Raw genomic sequence first — 17,782 nt, forward strand, 5'->3', positions numbered from 1 at the left:
GATCACTTGGACTCGGGAAGGGGAACATCACACACTGGGGCCTATCATGGGGAGTGGGTTGGGGGAGGGACTGCATTGAGAGTTATACATGATATAAATGATGAATTGATGGGTGCTGACGAGTTGATGGGTGCAGCACACCAACATGGCACAAGTATACATGTGTAACAAACCTGCACATTATGCACATGTACCCTAGAACTTAAAGTATAATAAAAATAAATAAATAAATAAATAAATAAATAAATAAATAAATAAAAAAGAAGTGGCAAAAGGGCCTTCAGAGCTGATTACCCTATGGTTCCAAGCTTCCCAGAGAGCCCAAGAGGAGACCAAGACGTTCCCTGCACCCTGGGCAGATTGAGAGTCCCCCCCAGTCATTATCCTGTAGTCATTCTTCATGGCATTTCATACTGGAAATTATCAGATTTATTTCCTTGTCTGCTGATTGCCTGTTTCCCTGCATAAACAGGTAGACTTCATGAAGGCAAAGACTTATTCTGCCTTGTCACTGCATCCTCAACACCCACAACAGCATCTGTGAGAGAGAAGGGAGGAGCTGGAAGTGTTACCCCTCTTACAAAGAATAAGAATACACAAAGGAGGCAGGGCTGTACATTGGGGAAAGGGCTTTATGAAGATGAGAACTGTAGGGGATGTGGGGGAAGTATCCACATTTCTATATCTCTCTGACCCCAATGTCTTTTGTATTAATTACTCTGAATTTCCAGGGGAGGGGAGAGGGTGCAGTTAATCATCTCCCTCAAACCTCAGCAAGACCCACCTCAGCCCTCCACTGTGCTCTATAGTACTACTCTGCATTTCTTCAACTTCCACGGAACCTCTGAGAATTCCTGTGCCCCCTCCACATCTTCAAACCCTCCCACTGGCCCACCAGCACCTTACTCTAGGAGAAAATGCCTCCCCTCTCCCATCTCATCTCTGAATACTACTACCTCTTTGTCCAAATCCAACTACAGTTCCTTTATGCCTGGAGAATGTAGCTTCCCCTGCAGGGCTCTCAACTATTCACTCAGTCCTTAACCCAATCAATACATTGTGATTAGGTACCAGTTCCTGGGAGCAAGTGAAGAGACTCATTCTCCACACTCCATGTTTCTCAGAGTCTGGAGGTAGGGTAGTCACCTCCTCTAATTCTGCTTCCAAAGGGTTGTATCTCATCCCTTCTTGCTGACTCAGTGACATCAGAGCACTCCTCTTCCCTACCCTGTAGTATAAAGGGTTGACTCTGCACTTAGGCATTCCCCTCGGCATACACACATGCTGTTATTTTCCCCATGTAACCTTCTCTAGAGTCTCTTTCCTTCTTCAACAACTGCCCTATTTTGCTGCCGTCTTCTGCAGCAAAGAGGTGTCTTCTGCACCTCCAAGGAGGTGTCTAAGCTCATTATCTCTAATTCCTAGTCTTTTGTGAACCCGTTTGAGCAGTCTTTTACCTTTCCTGCCCACCCTTCCCAACACGCGCACGGGCACACACACACACACACCATAGAAATTTTTCTTCTCAAGGACACTAATGACTTATATGTTGCTAACCCCATGGTCAATTCTTAGTCTTACTCCTCTGGACCTGCTGGCATCATTTGACAGTTGATCTCTCCCTCCTTGACTTGCAGGATGTTTCACTCTCTTGATTGTCTTCCTACCTCACTGGTCACATTTCTCAGTCTTTTTCCCTGGCTCCTTCTCGTCTTCCCACCCTCTTCATCTCGGGGTTCAGTCCTCGTCTCACTTCCGTTCTCCAACTACATTCACTCTCATGTTCATCTCATCCAGTTTCAAGGCTTTAAGTGCCATCTCTATACTGATGATTCCCAAATGTATGTATCCAGGCTACACTTTTCTCCCACCCAAATTTCAGACTCAGGAACACACCTGAATTTGGAAGTCTAATAGACACCTCAAATCACCATGTGACCTATCTTCCAACAAAACCAACCAAAATTCCAGGAAAACCAAACTCCCACAAAACAAAACTAACAGCAGAAACAAACAAACAAACAAACAAACAAAAACCTGTTCTATCCATAGCCTTCCCCATTTCAGCTGTTGGTAGTTCTACCATTCTGGAGCCATTCTTGACTTCTATCTGTCTTTCACACTTCATATAATTTGGCAGGAAATCCTATTGACTCCATTTTAAAAATATACCCAGAGTCTGAACACCTCTCACTATCTCCACTGTGACCGTCACCTCTTCTGCAATTGCTGCAGTTGCCCCTTAGTTAGCCCCTCTGTTTTTATCTTCACCATCATCAATTTATTCTAAGGGCAGTGGTCCTTTAAAAAAGTAATTCAAATTGTGTCACTCCTCTTCTCATAACTCTCCCAGTGACTCCCACTTTCAATCAGAAAAAAAGTTAATCTTCTTCCAATGCTACATGACACTCCATGATTTGTCAGCTCAATCTTGTTTTCTCTCTAACCTCATCTCCTGCTACTTCCTCTTTCTTCACTCTATTCCAGCCACACTGACTTTCTTGTTGGGCCTGGAACATGTTAATAATTTTCACTTTTTCTTCATTCTTACTAGAACACTCTTTCCCCAAATATCACCTTCTCAGTGATGCTCTGCCTGAGCACCCTATTTAAAATTATCCCCCCATAGCACTCCGAATCTTACTTACCAGATTCTGCTTATTTTTCCCCAAACCATTTATTACCTTCTAATGTGCTGTATAAATATAAGTAACTTGCCCGTTACTTATATTTATTATTTGAGGCCTGTCTCATTTCTCTGGGATGTATGCCTCACAAGAACAAGGATTTCAATGTGCTTTTCTCATCACTATGATCTTTAGCACCTAGGCTAGTACCTGGCACATAGTAACATATATTAGTTGAATGAATGAATGAGTCCGTTTGTGTCCTCTCCTCTCCTTCTGTCCTTCACTCCTCTGAGGAAGAAGCGTTCATCCTCCACTAGCAGCCAATTCTCCCCACTGGGCTCTGACCATACACAACTGCTTCATGAAGGCTTTCCACCCTCTACCCCTCAATTGGCTTCTCCCTCTCAGCCTATAAACATGTTTCTGTCTCATGCATCTGTAAAACACAAAAATCAAAATGCTTCAAATATTTGCCTCCCTCTAGCTGTTGCACTGTGTCTTCCTTCATGTTGAGCTTCCTGAGGAGTTGTCTATACCTGCTGACTTCACATCCTCCTCACACATTCACCCCTCAGAGCAGACACTTTCCAGATCTCAAGATTCTCAACCAACAGCATTTGCCAGCATTATCGGCATTCTCCTTAAATCTCTTTCTCTCCTTCTCTAAAACCCTTGGGCCCAGAGCAGAATCAGACGTGGTCCCTGCACTAAGCCTCTCTCCCTGTATTTGGTGTGGGAGACAGTCACAGTTCTCACTGCTTTCAAGCCACTTCTCAAGCAAGCTGTATACAGTCATACACTCTTTTCTCTTACCTGTCCATCTCACACACCCCTCAACTCTGTGTTGAGGATCAGCCCCTGCCCAAAGCTTACCAATGACCTCCTTGTTGAGTCATCCACTGGACACCATTCAGTCCTTGACATATTAACACATGGTTAAAACCACCAGTCTACAAGAAATGCCCTCCCTTGTGTTGGCTTCTCTGACACCCCTCTCAGGACTCAAGCTTAAGCCTGTTTATCTCTCCCTGGGTGACTGCATCCAGTTCTATGGTTTTGAATGCCACCCATGTGCCAGTCAATCTCCACCCCCAGTCATGCCTCTCTCCTCCCTTATAGCCTGGTGCCACCAGCCTGCGGTGCTCACAGTGGTCCAGTTTCCTGAGGTCTAGAATCCTGTTTTGTCCACAGCATTTCAACCGCCTTGGGACATGAGCCCTTTTTCTGCAGTGTATGCCTAGGGCTGAGGTCTTGCTCTTTGGCCAGATACTTCCTGGTGTTATTCAAGACCTCAAGGATACCAAGTACGCCTGCATGGTCATTTATCAGTTATTAGATAATTACAATAATGTTGAGAATGGCAGGTAAGCTTTGTTGAGTACTGACCGTGTGCCAGACATGGTGCTAACTGCTTTACCTGGTCTTTGCCATTGAATCATCACAGGTGCCACGTAAGGTGGGAAGTATTATAATTTCCATTTTACAAATGAGTAATATGAGGTTCATGGGCTTTAAGGAACTTGCTCCTAGTCATTTAGCCAGTAGTTAGAGGATGATCTGAAATTCAAACTGTGCTCTGTGTGCAGTGGAGCACAGAGGTCTGGTCATTACCTTGTACTGCCTCTGCCTCCACTGTTAGTCTATCTGCTTTGAAGCCTGGTTGTCCCCTGCTTGCTCCTTCATCCACTTCTGCACTTGGCTTAGCCCTGTACATAATTCTTTCTCTAGTTGCCTCCCCCAGTGTCCCTGGCATCTCAGTCTTGCTGCAAGCCCAGGAACTTAACAAGCTAAGAGTCATGTAAGCTTTGTCTGGGCTGGTATTTTTTCCTTGACCTAATAAGAAAAGCATGTGTGCATGTGCTACAGTTTAGGCCATGCTAGGGCACGAACACACAGACTTTATGACCAGTAACTCTGGTTTTGTCCCTAAATCACATATATAGCAGGTCACATGGTGGTTTGATGCTGGTTATTTAATTTGATAATTCACAACTGACAAGGGGCTTGCTCACTGCTATTCTGGTCAATAGGTAGTTGGTTTAGCTATGAAAATACAGCTATTAACAGTTTTGTTTATATTCAGCTTCAATATCTAGTTGAAGAGAAGCACATCTGAAGTACCAACAGCCAAGGAGAGGGGTGTGCTTGCACATACATGCACATACACACATACATGTACCTAGACACTAAATGAGAATGTTTATTTCTAATGGAACTTTAGAAAGTGAAATGCAAAATGCAGGGAGCTGCTATCATGGCTATAACTAAAAGCTCTTTCTCCTCCTCCTGCCTTCATTATTTCTGTTCTGCCACCCTGGTCACCTGGGAAGACCCTGTGAGCCTTCTCCAACAATCCTCCCTCCTTTGCCTCCTCCCCAACTCCATCTGTCAGTTCCACATCTTAGATGTTGCTCCCTCCTGTGGCTCCTCTTCTGGCCATCCCTGTGGCTCTGATCCTGTTTGCTGGGAGAAAAGAGGCTCCAACTCTCCATCCTGCAAACTCTCCTGCCTATCACAACCAGAGGGATCTTTTGAAACAGCATTTGGACATACAATATCCCCTTTTGGTACTCGTCTGCAACTCCCCTCTTGCCCACAGATAAAGTGCAATTGCTTGTCCAACCTCCCACTCCAGCTTTATCTCCAAAAATTTCTCTTTACAAATGCCTCAGGCAATCTCCTCCTTGTTTTCTGTCAAACACCACACATACCTGGTTTCAACACCCTGGCTGGCTCTCAACTTGGAATGTCCATCTCTGCACCTCTGCTGCCTGTAACACCCTCCTCTTGCTTTGAGAGGCTCGGGACCATGTAAATGTTTTCCTGGGAACTCTGGGGCCCTCATGACTTTGTACCTTGAGTTAGTAATTTTTTACTAATTTTACCACAAGTTCCCACTCCTCTCTTGAAAAACACATGTAACGGCCAAGACATCATCTGAGTCCTTGCTGTATATTCCTCTATCATAAAGTCGATGGCCTGATCTAGACAAGCATGTGGCAAATACTTGGGAAACTACAAAATAATAATAACATTCTGTAGCTTCCACAAATCCTCACAGCTATCCTATGGATGAGCTATCCCTTTGATGAGGTTTATAAGGAAGATGGCAAAGTATGATTAATATCAACCTGTAAGAGAAAAGTGCCTGGGATTCTCTGATGAGGGAGCTGTAATCACTTGCTTCCTTTGTCTGCCTGGGATTCAGTCGCTCATTCAGCAAATGTAATTAATGCCTACTGGTCATTGGGCACTGTGCTCAACCCAGGGGAATACAGGTAAATCAGAAAAACCTTCATTTCCCGGACTTCCAATGTCAGTGGAGGAAGAGACATGCATATAGGACACTAAAAATCCCAGGCTGGCTACAGTAAGGGCAGACATGCTCCTTTCCATAGCAGTCTGGTGTTGGACAGGACTGGCAGCCTTCTCTTCCTCATGGGCTCAGCAAAGCCGCCTGTTTGCCTGTTCCCTGCTCTGCAGCATTTTTCCCTAGGCAAAACTGGCTACATAATTTGCAGGGCCCAGGAAAAAATAAAATGCAGGGCCACTTGTTCAAAAGTTATTAAAATTTCAGCAGCAACACAGGAAAGAAAGTATGGGGCTCTTCCGTGCGCGTCAGGGAGCGGGGGTGAGGAGCTGTGCAAGCCTAAACATGTCCTGCAGTCTCTTCTTCTCTCTTGCACCATAGTCTGAAGGCAACCCCAGGTCCTAGTGGACTGACTCATTGGTAGTAGGACACACACAGCTGCACATAAATCAGTGACATATTTGGTTGAGTGCCTATTGTGTGCCCAGAGCTCTGCTAAGTCTTAGGGATAGTGAAGACCCCAACAAGACATATTTTGTGTGTATGCATGTGTGTGTTTGTCACTGAGCTTACTTCAGTAGGAGAGATCCACTGTAAACAAGCTCATAAAAAAATGCCCAAGAAAATCATCAATGAGTGAGCAGTGTTGTGAAGAGCACAAAGCAGAGTGATATGCTTGGGAGGTGGAGTGGTGAAGAGGGTGTTTTAGATAAGTGTGGTAGAGCTAAGCCTCTTCAAGGATGCACACAGCCCTTTCTAGAGCAACAGGTGAGGATGCTGCTAGTGTCTGGCATCAGCTTGGTACACAAATCTTTGTCATTCCTTCTCTTTCTGAAGCAAATCAGAAGGATCTAGGTAAAGAAGACGAAGTCCAAGTACGCTTGAGACTCTTGACATGTCTCCCCTGAAGAGGGGCACTGCCCCTTCCCTCTCTGTGCCTTCTCATGTCTTCTTCTGCTATCACCTGGTGCCAAGTCTCCAGAAAGATTCAGCCATCCAGTCTTAAGGAGGTTTCCAAAGCCTCCTCTATTCCAGGTGGTCCCTCTCACACTCAGCGTCTGGGGCCAAAGCGGGAGCCACATTGTGGCAGTGTCCCCTTGGGGTTCAGAGAAAATTCTCCAGTGAATGTCTCTGCCTGGTCCTCTGTTGGCGGGTCCTCCCTGCCCCCAAATACCTGGGAATTTGCCCTGTGGAGTACCTCATATCAGAGCTTGCTGGGGAGACCCCTGTCTCTCTTCTTCCGTATGCCAAGGAAGGTGCTGAGTTACCTGGCTTCCTTCATACGACAAGACTTGTATTTCGAAAGACTGAAGATTGTGGGCTGAGAGCTGGGAAAACCAGAGAGGCAGCTAGGTTGAAGCCAGGAGACTTGGGGAAGCAACGGGGTGCAACAAGGGCGGGGAGGAAGCCACGGCTGGAGAGCACAGTTTGACCCCGCGGCACGCCAACGGGCAGGAGGGGGGTCGCCTCTGGGGCGTAAGCACATCCAGCCCCGCATCTTGTCCCTGAAGCAGCTCCCTGCCGGCCACAGCGTGGGGCCGCGAGTTTCCTCCGCCCAGGCCGTGCGCAGCTGGCTGGCCGCCTCCTCCCTCCCCCTCCCCCGCCCCTGGCTGTCTGGCAGTGCTGCAGTGGCGGCGGGGGGACTGGGGGCCTCAGCAACAGGGCTCCCGCCTCCTACCAGCGCCCGCGCGAGCCTCCCCCGCTCCCCACGGCAGCAGCCGTCACGTCGTCGGAGATTTCCATCGGGGCTGGGGGCGGGCCTGGGGCGGGGAGCGCGGGGCGGGGAGCGCGGGACGGGGCGGGGCGAGTGGGAGGAGTGAAAGTTGGAGCCCAGCAAAACCGTCNGGGAGGAGTGAAAGTTGGAGCCCAGCAAAACCGTCCACACCGCGCTCAGTGCGTCCAGACCGTGAACCGCGACCTCCGCACAGGTGGTCGCGCCGGTCTCCGCGGAAATGTTGTCCAAAGTTCTTCCAGTCCTCCTAGGCATCTTATTGATCCTTCAGTCGAGGTGAGTCTCCATCCCGGGACCCGGGAGCCCTTCGCGCCCAGCTGCCTCTCCCTGGGAGCAGGGACGGCTCCCGGGATCCCTGCGGCCCCGCGTTCCTCGAGCCCCGCGCCCGCCTTGCCCCGGCCCTAGCGCGGGCTGGCTGAGTACTGCGTGCCCTCGATGCGCGCCAGCCTCCGCCCGGTTCACTGTAGGATGGATTCCCGGGGTCCTTGAAGGGGATCTCCAAAAGGAAGACAGGACGCCAAAAGGAAGATGGGACCCCAGTTCTTGGATTCCCGCTCTCAGAAGCACTGCGATGGCCTGGTGACAAGCACTCCTTCTCGGAGTCTTGCGCAGGAACAGGGGAGCAGCCCCGGGGGTGACCGGCCAGGGCAGGCTTCAGCTACTGGGGGGTCGGGGGTGCATTTTGAGAAGGCGGTGCGCGGGCTGAGGGAGCTTAACTGCGCCAAAAATGTGTGCGTGTTGCCTCGTCTGTTCTCTGCTGCTCACATTTTTTTAAGAGTGCCTACTGAGTTCCAGGCACTGCGCCAGGCAACTCTGACTTTCCTTGCTTCCCATGCCGCTGCTCCTGTTGGTGCCAGTCTCAGGCAGGAGCTTTGGTTTAGTCTAAGGGCTCCCGCAGCAGCTATACCCCCTCCCCACTGCTGACAGCCTCCCCCTTCCTTAACTCATCCCTAGACACCCTGCTGGGCCTTGGATAGACTGGAGCCAGAGGCCAGGAATATTATTCTCCTCTGAAGTCTGTGGTTTGGGTCCTAGATTTCAATCCCCTTCTCCCTTTTCAGGTTTCCCTTGAACAACCATCTTCCCTCACACCTTCTCCTCGCCCTCAGACTTGGCTAGGAAGGTTGTCCCCTAGATTTCTCGCTTTTTGGGGTGGAAGATGACTGCTTCGTTTCTTTTTTGTTGTTGTTGTTTTTTGAGATGGTTCCTGCTGGGTGTGAAGTGTCACAAGTTTGCGAGCTTCCTGATCTGTGGAGCTTTCTTGAAGTTTCCATGGCACTGGGCTTGTGTCTTGTTTATCTGTTGTGGGGAGCTAGGGTGACTTCTTTCCCTACCCCAGATTGCGTTAGCTCTTCAGAGAGGGGGATGTGTGGCTCCCTGCTGGCTCACTGGTGCCCTGGAGTGGGGCTAGCCTCAGCAAGGGCTTGGTAAATGTTTTTCTATGCGTGCTAGCAATTTCCAGTCATCCACATCCCTCCAAATGGAATTTGGACTAGTTGAGAAAGCTGACATGGTGACTGGCTAGGGCAAAAGATGGCTCTGGGATGGGGGAAATAAGAAGTGGGGGAGGTCAGAGAGGAAAACAGCAGGGAAACGAGCCTGGGGAAATGGAAACTACTCTTCAAGCATAGCAACCTGTGGTGCTAGGAAAGAGCTGGGAGGTGACAATGGGGTGTACTGGGCCACAGTGAACCACAAGACCTCTGTCTGGTCCAGGCTTAGCCTCAAATTATTTGTGTGACTTGGAGTACAGTCCTTCCTCTATCTGGGCCTCAGTTGGTCCATCTGTATAATGAAAAAGAGATCTGATTTAGAAAAAAATCCAACATCTTTTCTTATGCCCCCCACCCCCCACCCCACTTCTCACGCCACCAGCAGTCGACTGTTTGGGAGGGGGTAGTGCAGAGATTCAACTTCATGCTGGACCATTGTGTCTGGAGACATGTGAATGCCTGAAAAACTCCCCTGGAAAATCCCACTATTCCAGTGTATGAGTGTTTTCAAGTTTTATTCTTTCTAGCCTCAAAAGTGAGCTTAATGGCTGCCTGGGGAAAGGTATGCATTGTCAGCAGCTCTTTAACCCCAAGGACCTCAGGACAAGGTTTTATTTTGTTTGTTTGTTTGTTTGTTTTTAACTGGCAAAAGCCAATTTTAGGATTAAAGCCACCTTATGACCCTCTGCTATCATTTTCATTGCAGACCTAGTCTAGGGGCAGGAGGGCTTTGGTGGTCTGGGTGCTTTCGGGTTTATCTGTTTGCCTCTGCACTTTTAAACATGGGGCAGCTGGGAGGATCTTGTCCATGGATTTCAGACATCTGGGAGGGGCTGCTTCAGGCTTTTAGGTGGTCCTGTCTGGCAGTGCTCAGTCTACCACTGGCTGTCGGTTCTGATTGTGCCACGTTTCCAGCCACATCACTTATTTTGCAGGGTCTCAGGTCTCCATTTTCCCTCCTCTCTTCCCATAGTCACTGGCCCTTATCTTTTGAGATGGCTGGGAATTTGGCCTCAGGGAGAGAAGACATCTTCTAAATATGGCATTTGAAAGTAGAAACTGTATTTTCCAAGTCCAGTTCTTCCCTAGCCCACAATGGAAAGTAGCCACTTCAGACATGAGAAATGGTGTGGATTTGGCACATCTGTATGCCACTTAAGCAATTCTAACAGCTTGAAATACTGCAGAAAAATGCATTTTGCTGCCCAAGTTGGCAGTCCCTTGGTCTGCAATACAGGGGTCATGCCAATGTCTCTTGCCCTGTTTACCCCTTATTTTAGGAAACAAATTGCCTTATGGCTTAAAAAAAAAATCATTTTGGAAGTGTGACATGCCAGTATAAAAGCACAGACATCATGAGTGAACAGCTCAGTGGATTTTCACAAAGTAAACAGGCCCATGTAACCAACACCTAGATCAGGAAATACAGCATTGCAACCCCCTTACCACACCCCACCCCCCCACACACACGCATCTCCAAAATGCTTGTCCCTGTACACTTTCCTCCCCAAAGGAAACCGCTCTCCTGCCTTCCAATATCACAGATTAATATGGGATGATGGCTTTTAAAAGACTTAATTATATATTTTTTAAAGACATATAAAAATAGAGGGAACAGTACACGGAATCTCCATGTAGCCATCCCCACCCCCACTGTTTGTGAATTCATGGCCACTCTTATTTTCTTTTACCCCACCCACTCTCCAATTCCGACTTAGATTGTCTTGAAGCATATCTCAGACATCATATCATTTTATATGTAATTGTTTTAGTATGTATTTCTAATCATTAAAGATTTCACAAGCATAAGAAAATACCATAATTACACCAAAAATTTAAGAATAATTTATTCATGCCTCAACTATCCACTCAGTGTTCAAATCTCTCCTATTATGTCATAAATGATTTCTGTTTGTTTTTTAAGAGTTTGCTTTTAAATAAAATGAGACCCAGATATTAGCAGGTGGGGCATTTTGATTTTTTGCAACACGTTTTTATGGAATTAGAACATGTATACAGAAAAGTGCTCAAATCATAAGTGTACAGCTGATGAGTTGTCAGAATATGACCACAGCGGTGTAAAGAAAGCCAAATCAAGAACCCGAACGTGAGCAGGACCTAAGAAGCCCCCTTTGTCACTGCCTCCCAGCAAAGGCAGCACTATCCGGACTTCTAACACCATCGGTGAGTTTCATACTTTGGCAGATGGCCTTTAACATTTTTGTTTAATTCAATTATTCTTACTAATCTTCTTCTTTTTCTTGGCTGTGGTGCATGGCTGTGGAGCTCAGGGTGGACTCCTGTTGGGCAGTCAGTTCCTGGATGGCTGTCTGTGGGTGGAGGACTCCTGCCTTTCCTGTTTAGACACCCACAAAGGCTGCTCTTTAGCCTCCTTCTCTTCATCTCCTTCCCCTGCCCCCAGTGCAACGAGTATTACACAACCAACAAAACTGCAAAATATTCCCACAATTTTCTGGTCCTCTCTGGGAGAGGCCACTCTGGCTTTCGTAAGAATTCCTCTCAGCCCTGGCCCTCTGCCTGCTCCTCACTCCCAGTTGGTGCTGGTCAGGCTGACTAGAGGCCAAGGCTAGTCGCAGTGGGCCAGTGCTCAGACATAAATGCCCTCTTCATTTCACATGGAACATTCTTTTAAAATCTAGGTTTTGCTTTTGTTGATTTTTTTTTTTTAAATAAAAGAGTTATCATAAAAGAGGGACAGCATAGAAAGTCCCCAAAAAGCAGCAAGATTTAAAAGAAATTCACAAGCCTAATCTGTCACTGTCTTATAATTTGCTGTTACCAGTCACAATTTAACTAAGTTCTGTGTTGAAAACTTGTTTCGGTTTGCTTCTGTCCCAAGAAGCACTAGCTGGGGCCCCTACAGACTGCAGGGCAGAGCTTCATTTTTTGTTTGAATGTTCTACAAAGGCTGCTCTTTAGCCTCCTTCTCTTCATCTCCTTCCCCTGCCCCCAGTGCAACGAGTATTACACAACCAACAAAACTGCAAAATATTCCCACAATTTTCTGGTCCTCTCTGGGAGAGGCCACTCTGGCTTTCGTAAGAATTCCTCTCAGCCCTGGCCCTCTGCCTGCTCCTCACTCCCAGTTGGTGCTGGTCAGGCTGACTAGAGGCCAAGGCTAGTCGCAGTGGGCCAGTGCTCAGACATAAATGCCCTCTTCATTTCACATGGAACATTCTTTTAAAATCTAGGTTTTGCTTTTGTTGATTTTTTTTTTTTAAATAAAAGAGTTATCATAAAAGAGGGACAGCATAGAAAGTCCCCAAAAGCAGCAAGATTTAAAAGAAATTCACAAGCCTAATCTGTCACTGTCTTATAATTTGCTGTTACCAGTCACAATTTAACTAAGTTCTGTGTTGAAAACTTGTTTCGGTTTGCTTCTGTCCCAAGAAGCACTAGCTGGGGCCCCTACAGACTGCAGGGCAGAGCTTCATTTTTTGTTTGAATGTTCTAGGGTCGAGGGACCTCAGACTGAATCAAAGAATGAAGCCTCTGCCTATGATGTCGTCTATGGACCCCCGCCCCAGCCTCTGGAAAATAAGCTCCTCTCTGAGGAAACAAAGTCAACTAAGACCGAGACTGGGCGCAGAGCTGGCAAACTGCCAGAAGCCTCTCGCATCCTGAACACTATCCTGAGTAATTATGACCACAAACTGCGCCCTGGCATTGGAGGTAAGTGGCAGAAAAAAGTTCTTCCCCTCCTTAGAGGGTCCAGGGGTTGAGGGTATAAGGCACGGAGAATGGACCTGAGCAGTAACAGAGGGTGCCATGCACATGGACAAGAACATCTCTTGTTGACCTGTCAGGTAAGAGATATTAACTCTATTCTCAGCAGTGTCATTGACCTTGATCAAGACTTTTCCCTCTCTTGCCCTCAGTTTTTCCAATGGTAAAATGAGAGGACTAAACTAGATTTTTGATCTTCAAGATGTATGTCCAATTCTTAACAGTCTATGAGCTTGGTTTTGCCATGAAAGAACAAATAAAGAAATCGGATTAGCTGCTGAAATTGTGTGGTCCAACACTTACTTGACTCCCCTTTCATCCCCTCTGACTACTGCCTCCCCTGTCCCATGCCCCTGTTTGACACTTACCCTTTGCTGCTTCTGCTTATCTTACAGAGAAGCCCACTGTGGTCACTGTTGAGATCTCCGTCAACAGCCTTGGTCCTCTCTCTATCCTGGACATGGTGAGTACTAAGCTTTTCTTATGGTATTTCCTAGAAGCCCAGGGGCTGCCCTATAGGGCCTTCCACAGACTTCTGCTTTCTGCTCTGTATTTCTGTTAACAACTCCAATAATTTATTTCTGGAGAGAGGAAGGGATTTTTTTGACCACTGGCTTGAGAATGAGACTGGAAAAGGTAAGTCCCTTGCTACTTGAAGAGGATCTTCAGAATCATGACCATATCTTCCAGTTTTTTCATTCAAAATAAAAATAATAAAGCAATTTTAAACACCACAATGGAATGCCTCTTTTCTTCTGATAATTATTTGTATGGACATAAGTCTAAAGTTACTAGCTCTTGCTCTAAGACTGTTTCTATATTTTTGTTCTATTTCCTTCTTTCCTTTTCCACTCATATAATCATAGTGTCAGCACTGCCCCCATTTAGCTTTCATCATCTCCCACCTAGAAAACACCTACTCCACCTACTAAGTTGGCCTCCCAAGTGATGCTCCTCCTGCAGTCCCAGCACTGCTTATTACATGCAGTTCAAGGCCCTCCATGGTTGTATTCCTCTTCACCCTTTTAGAGACCATGTGCTTTGGTCACACTAGAATATTGGCATTCCCAGACCACCTTGTACCTCTGAGCTTTCATTCAAGTGATTTTCTATTTGGTATGCCATTGTTCCACTTTCTTACTTGTCAGCTGCCTTCTTTTTCAGTATCTAACTCAGACTGCATCTCATTCACAGCATCTCCCCTGACCTCCACACCTATTAATTGCTCCTTTCTTTCTCACACCACATTCCTGTCTTTGGCAGTTACATCTTTCCAGCTTCTATCACAGTTGTTTACCTGATCTTCCCTACATCATTTCATTGTAATTATCTGTGGTATGTTGGCCTTGCTGTCTCCTCCATGAGCTCCTTGATGTCAAGGGCTCAGTATATGTTAGCTAAGCAAATGAGTGATGAAAGATGCTCTGCAAGAATCACTTGCATCTGCAGAGCCTGACACTGAGGAAGGCTGTGGTAAGCAACTCCATCACAGCCACAGATCGCTTGGCCCAGGGCAAACAAAGTTTTAGCATACTCACAGGTACCCAAAAAGTGCCATGTGACTGGGTGAGCTTAGAGCCTTGGCTCTGAGATGGGCCTTGCAAATAGACCCTCAAAGCTAAGTTAACCTTCATGGAAAATCAAGGTGTTTACATAGGCTAAGTGGAAGAGCAAGGTTCCCCACCCCCCAACCATGAGACTTTGGCTGCCTGATTCTTCAGGCACACTACTTATGCCTTACTATGTGACAAATTATCCCCAAAACATAGTGTCTTAAAACAACAATCATTATCTCACTGTCTGTGTGGGTCAGGAATCCAGGCATGGCTTAGCTGGGTTCTCTGTTTCAGGGTCTCTCACAAACCTGTAATCAAGGTGTCAGCTAGGGCTGGAGTCTCATCTGAAGGCTCAACTGAGGGAGGATCCATTTCCAAGACCACTCACAGGATTGGCAGGATTCTGTTCTTCTCTGGCTGTGGTCTGGAGGTCTCCCTCCATCCTTGCCATGGGCACCTATCCACAGGGTAGCTCACAATATGGTAGCTGGCTTCCTTCAGAGTGAGGAAGAGTATGAGAGAAGGTGCTCAAGATGGAAATCACAGACTTTTTATAATCTAATTTTAGAAGTGACATCCCATTGCTTCTGTGGTGTTCTTATCAGACACAAATCATGAGGCCCATCCCAGAGTCAAGTGGAGGGGATTACAGAAGGGCACAAACACCAGAAAGTGAAGAACATTGGAGGACATCTAAGAGTCTGCCTGCTACACATGATCATGATGTTCTTCTTTTGAGTAACTCCTAGAATTGAGTTGCTGAGAACTAACAAGGAATAACAGAAGCATAGAGCAGATAGATGTTTTTGAGTTTCTGTTTACATTTTAAAATTGGTGGGTTTTTTTTTTTTTTGAATCTTCCCTGGATAATCAGATTTACTTTTGCTGTTACCAGTGTGTTTACCACTATGAGAATTGTAGTCTCCTTTTGTGTTGCAGTTTACCTTTTAAAATGGGTATGAATTTAGCAATTAGTTTTGCTAGCATTGTTTATAAACTAAGAAACACTAAGTTCTGTGCAAGAACCAGAGGTTGAGGGCTTGTGGTCCCACCATTGTTGTCATTGTTGACCCTTTCAAGTCATTGGTGTAGGAGTGAGAAAGTGGCTCAGGATGCTATTCTAGCTGGGCAGACAGCCTCCTGCAGCAGTCTCTGCTTCTCCTCTTTAGCATGCCAAAAGCCAAATATAGTGCTCAGTCCACAGTAACCTCATGGCTCCCAGAAATTGCATAGCTGTTTATTTGTTCGTTTCTTCTAGTTCTCTGTTCCTTTGGCTTGACTTTAAGGCACTGCCAACCTTATTTGGAAGCAACCAGTCTAATTTCCAACAAGCTGGTTTGCTCCTTCTTCTCTAACATGTCAATCTCCACCCAATTGGTGGTGGCTAAATTTCCTTAGGTGGAGTGGAGAGAACACACACATTGACAAATGGAGAAGAGGGCGCTAAGTTGCCTTGGTTTGCTTTCTGGGTGAGATAGAGCATCCTGTAAAATTGAAGAGGAGTGGAGAATTTGTGACTAAAATCTCCTTGCTGTTTGGGAAACCAATTTCTATCTACAAGAGCCCTTGTAGCAGAGCAGTAGCCCCACTCACAGTAGCTGAATGCCCTGTCTCTTCTTGCTCCATGGCTATTCATGCTGCCAGCAGTGGCCTCACCTGACAATGCTTGAAGGACATAGTCTAATAACCCAGCAGTCACCAAACCTAGCATGGAACACAGGACTCGTTCAGAAAAGAGCCAACAACTTTATTTTCTTTGGCCAGTAAGGTGGCACTTTAGCCTGAGCCAAGTGTCTTGAAAATTCCAAACCCTCACATGTGGTGTTAAATTGTCCTGAAATGTCTTGCATTCTACATGGTTCCAAATAGTTCTGTAAAGCTGTGGGAGGTCCCTGTTCTGTGGTGTACTTGGTAAGGAGGGGACGCATGTCTCTGCCACACAGTCACAGAACAGGCCAGTACCCAGTACATGCTTATCTCCTTGGATCCTCATGACAACCTGCATGGAAGCCAAAGCTGCCATTAGGACATGGATCCCTGTTTTACATTTGAGGAAACTGAGCCTTCTCAGAAATGTGAGTCCCAGCATTGGGTACATAGTTGGTGTAGCTGCTTGAGGGGAGTTTCAACACCTTTCAGTCAGATGTTGTGTAGAAAGCAGGCCTTGTCCTCCAGGAAGGAAACCTGAGCGCACGGTTTTGTAACACCCAGTCTGAGATTAAAAGGCAATGAACAATCTGGGAATCACTGAGCATTGTAGCATTACTAGTTACTAACGCTTTTTCTTGCTGTGGTAATTATCGCAGTTGATTCTAGTTCCAAAACACTGAACTTCTAGAGTTTCGGCTGACCTAAAAGAGATGTACATCGTAAGCTCGTTTGTCAAACTGGGGAAAAAGTGAAGTGTTAGTTATCAATTGATATGTAATGAACTTACAATTGTCAAATAGAAATAAATGCTCATTTGAAACACTTCATAACATAGAGCATAAGCACAGTGTGAGTGCAGAGGGAAAGGCTTCCCACTGGCTACCAAGCAGTTCACAAGGCCTGGGAATGAAGGAGGCTCTGCTGGCCAAGTTTAAACTGCCAGCCACTTGGGACCGTAGAAACACTTGGAAGGCTATTTGTGGAGGCAGGTGGGGCAGGGTGGGGTCAGAGGCTCTCATACAAATGGGAGCCAGGTTCTGCCAGCTCTTTTCTGTCTGCTTCTCTGGCCTACTCCAGGGAACATTCTCAGTCTTCCCTTCCATGGTTGGCTCCCAGCAGTTTGGTGGCTGCTTTTACAATCTTTGGTCCTGGGCAGCAAAGGCAATCAGGGATTTTCTTGATTTCTTCCCCGAAGGTCGTGCCCGCCTCCATGGTTGTGGGTATGCATTGTTTGATGCAGAAGAACTCAGCAGAAAGACCTAGGGATTCTGCAGAGAAAATTGGACCTTGGTACCTAAAGAGATTGTTGGTGCAAGTGAAAGCAATCCCAGGGCCAGGCTGCCATTGACTATTTGTGTGACTTTGGATAGCCCCCTTTCTCATAGAGCCTTAGTTTCCTTATCTCTAAAATAACTCAGAGTTCTGTCTTGGTCTACTTGTGGTACTTGCTGTTCGAGCTACTTGGAGTTCTATTGCAGTAGGGTTTTTTCCTCCCTTCAACACCAGTGGTGCAAATTTCTAGCTTCTTCCTATTAAATATCATTGTTGATATTTAACAGACATTTTAGGGGACAGACAATATCTGGAGACCAAATAATCATGGATATATCTATGCACACGCACACACCACACATTCAAAGGTTACAGGCACTTATTTGAAAGTA

The 17,782-nt window shown here is 46.4% G+C and overlaps 1 protein-coding gene across 5 annotated transcripts in view; it reads left to right on the forward strand.

The window, feature by feature from the left end:
* Positions 1-7,812: 7,812 nt before the first annotated feature.
* The window catches only part of GABRE (gamma-aminobutyric acid type A receptor subunit epsilon), a 22,224-nt gene continuing 12,254 nt past the window's right edge, over positions 7,813-17,782 (forward strand). The window contains exons 1-4 of one of the 5 annotated variants that reach the window (XM_017850061.1): positions 7,813-7,948; positions 11,172-11,349; positions 12,641-12,858; positions 13,308-13,375. In XM_017850061.1, coding sequence (XP_017705550.1) covers positions 13,373-13,375 — 3 coding nt within the window. In that variant the 5' untranslated portion in view covers positions 7,813-7,948; positions 11,172-11,349; positions 12,641-12,858; positions 13,308-13,372. Of the gene's footprint in view, positions 11,350-12,640; positions 12,859-13,307; positions 13,376-17,782 lie in introns of all 5 variants that reach the window. The other 4 variants (XM_017850062.1, XM_017850063.1, XM_017850064.1 and 1 more) reach the window with 4 other exon arrangements.

Source organism: Rhinopithecus bieti, unplaced genomic scaffold (assembly GCF_001698545.2).
Source record: "Rhinopithecus bieti isolate Rb0 unplaced genomic scaffold, ASM169854v2 scaffold_33601, whole genome shotgun sequence".
In the NCBI taxonomy this organism is placed as follows: domain Eukaryota; kingdom Metazoa; phylum Chordata; class Mammalia; order Primates; family Cercopithecidae; genus Rhinopithecus; species Rhinopithecus bieti.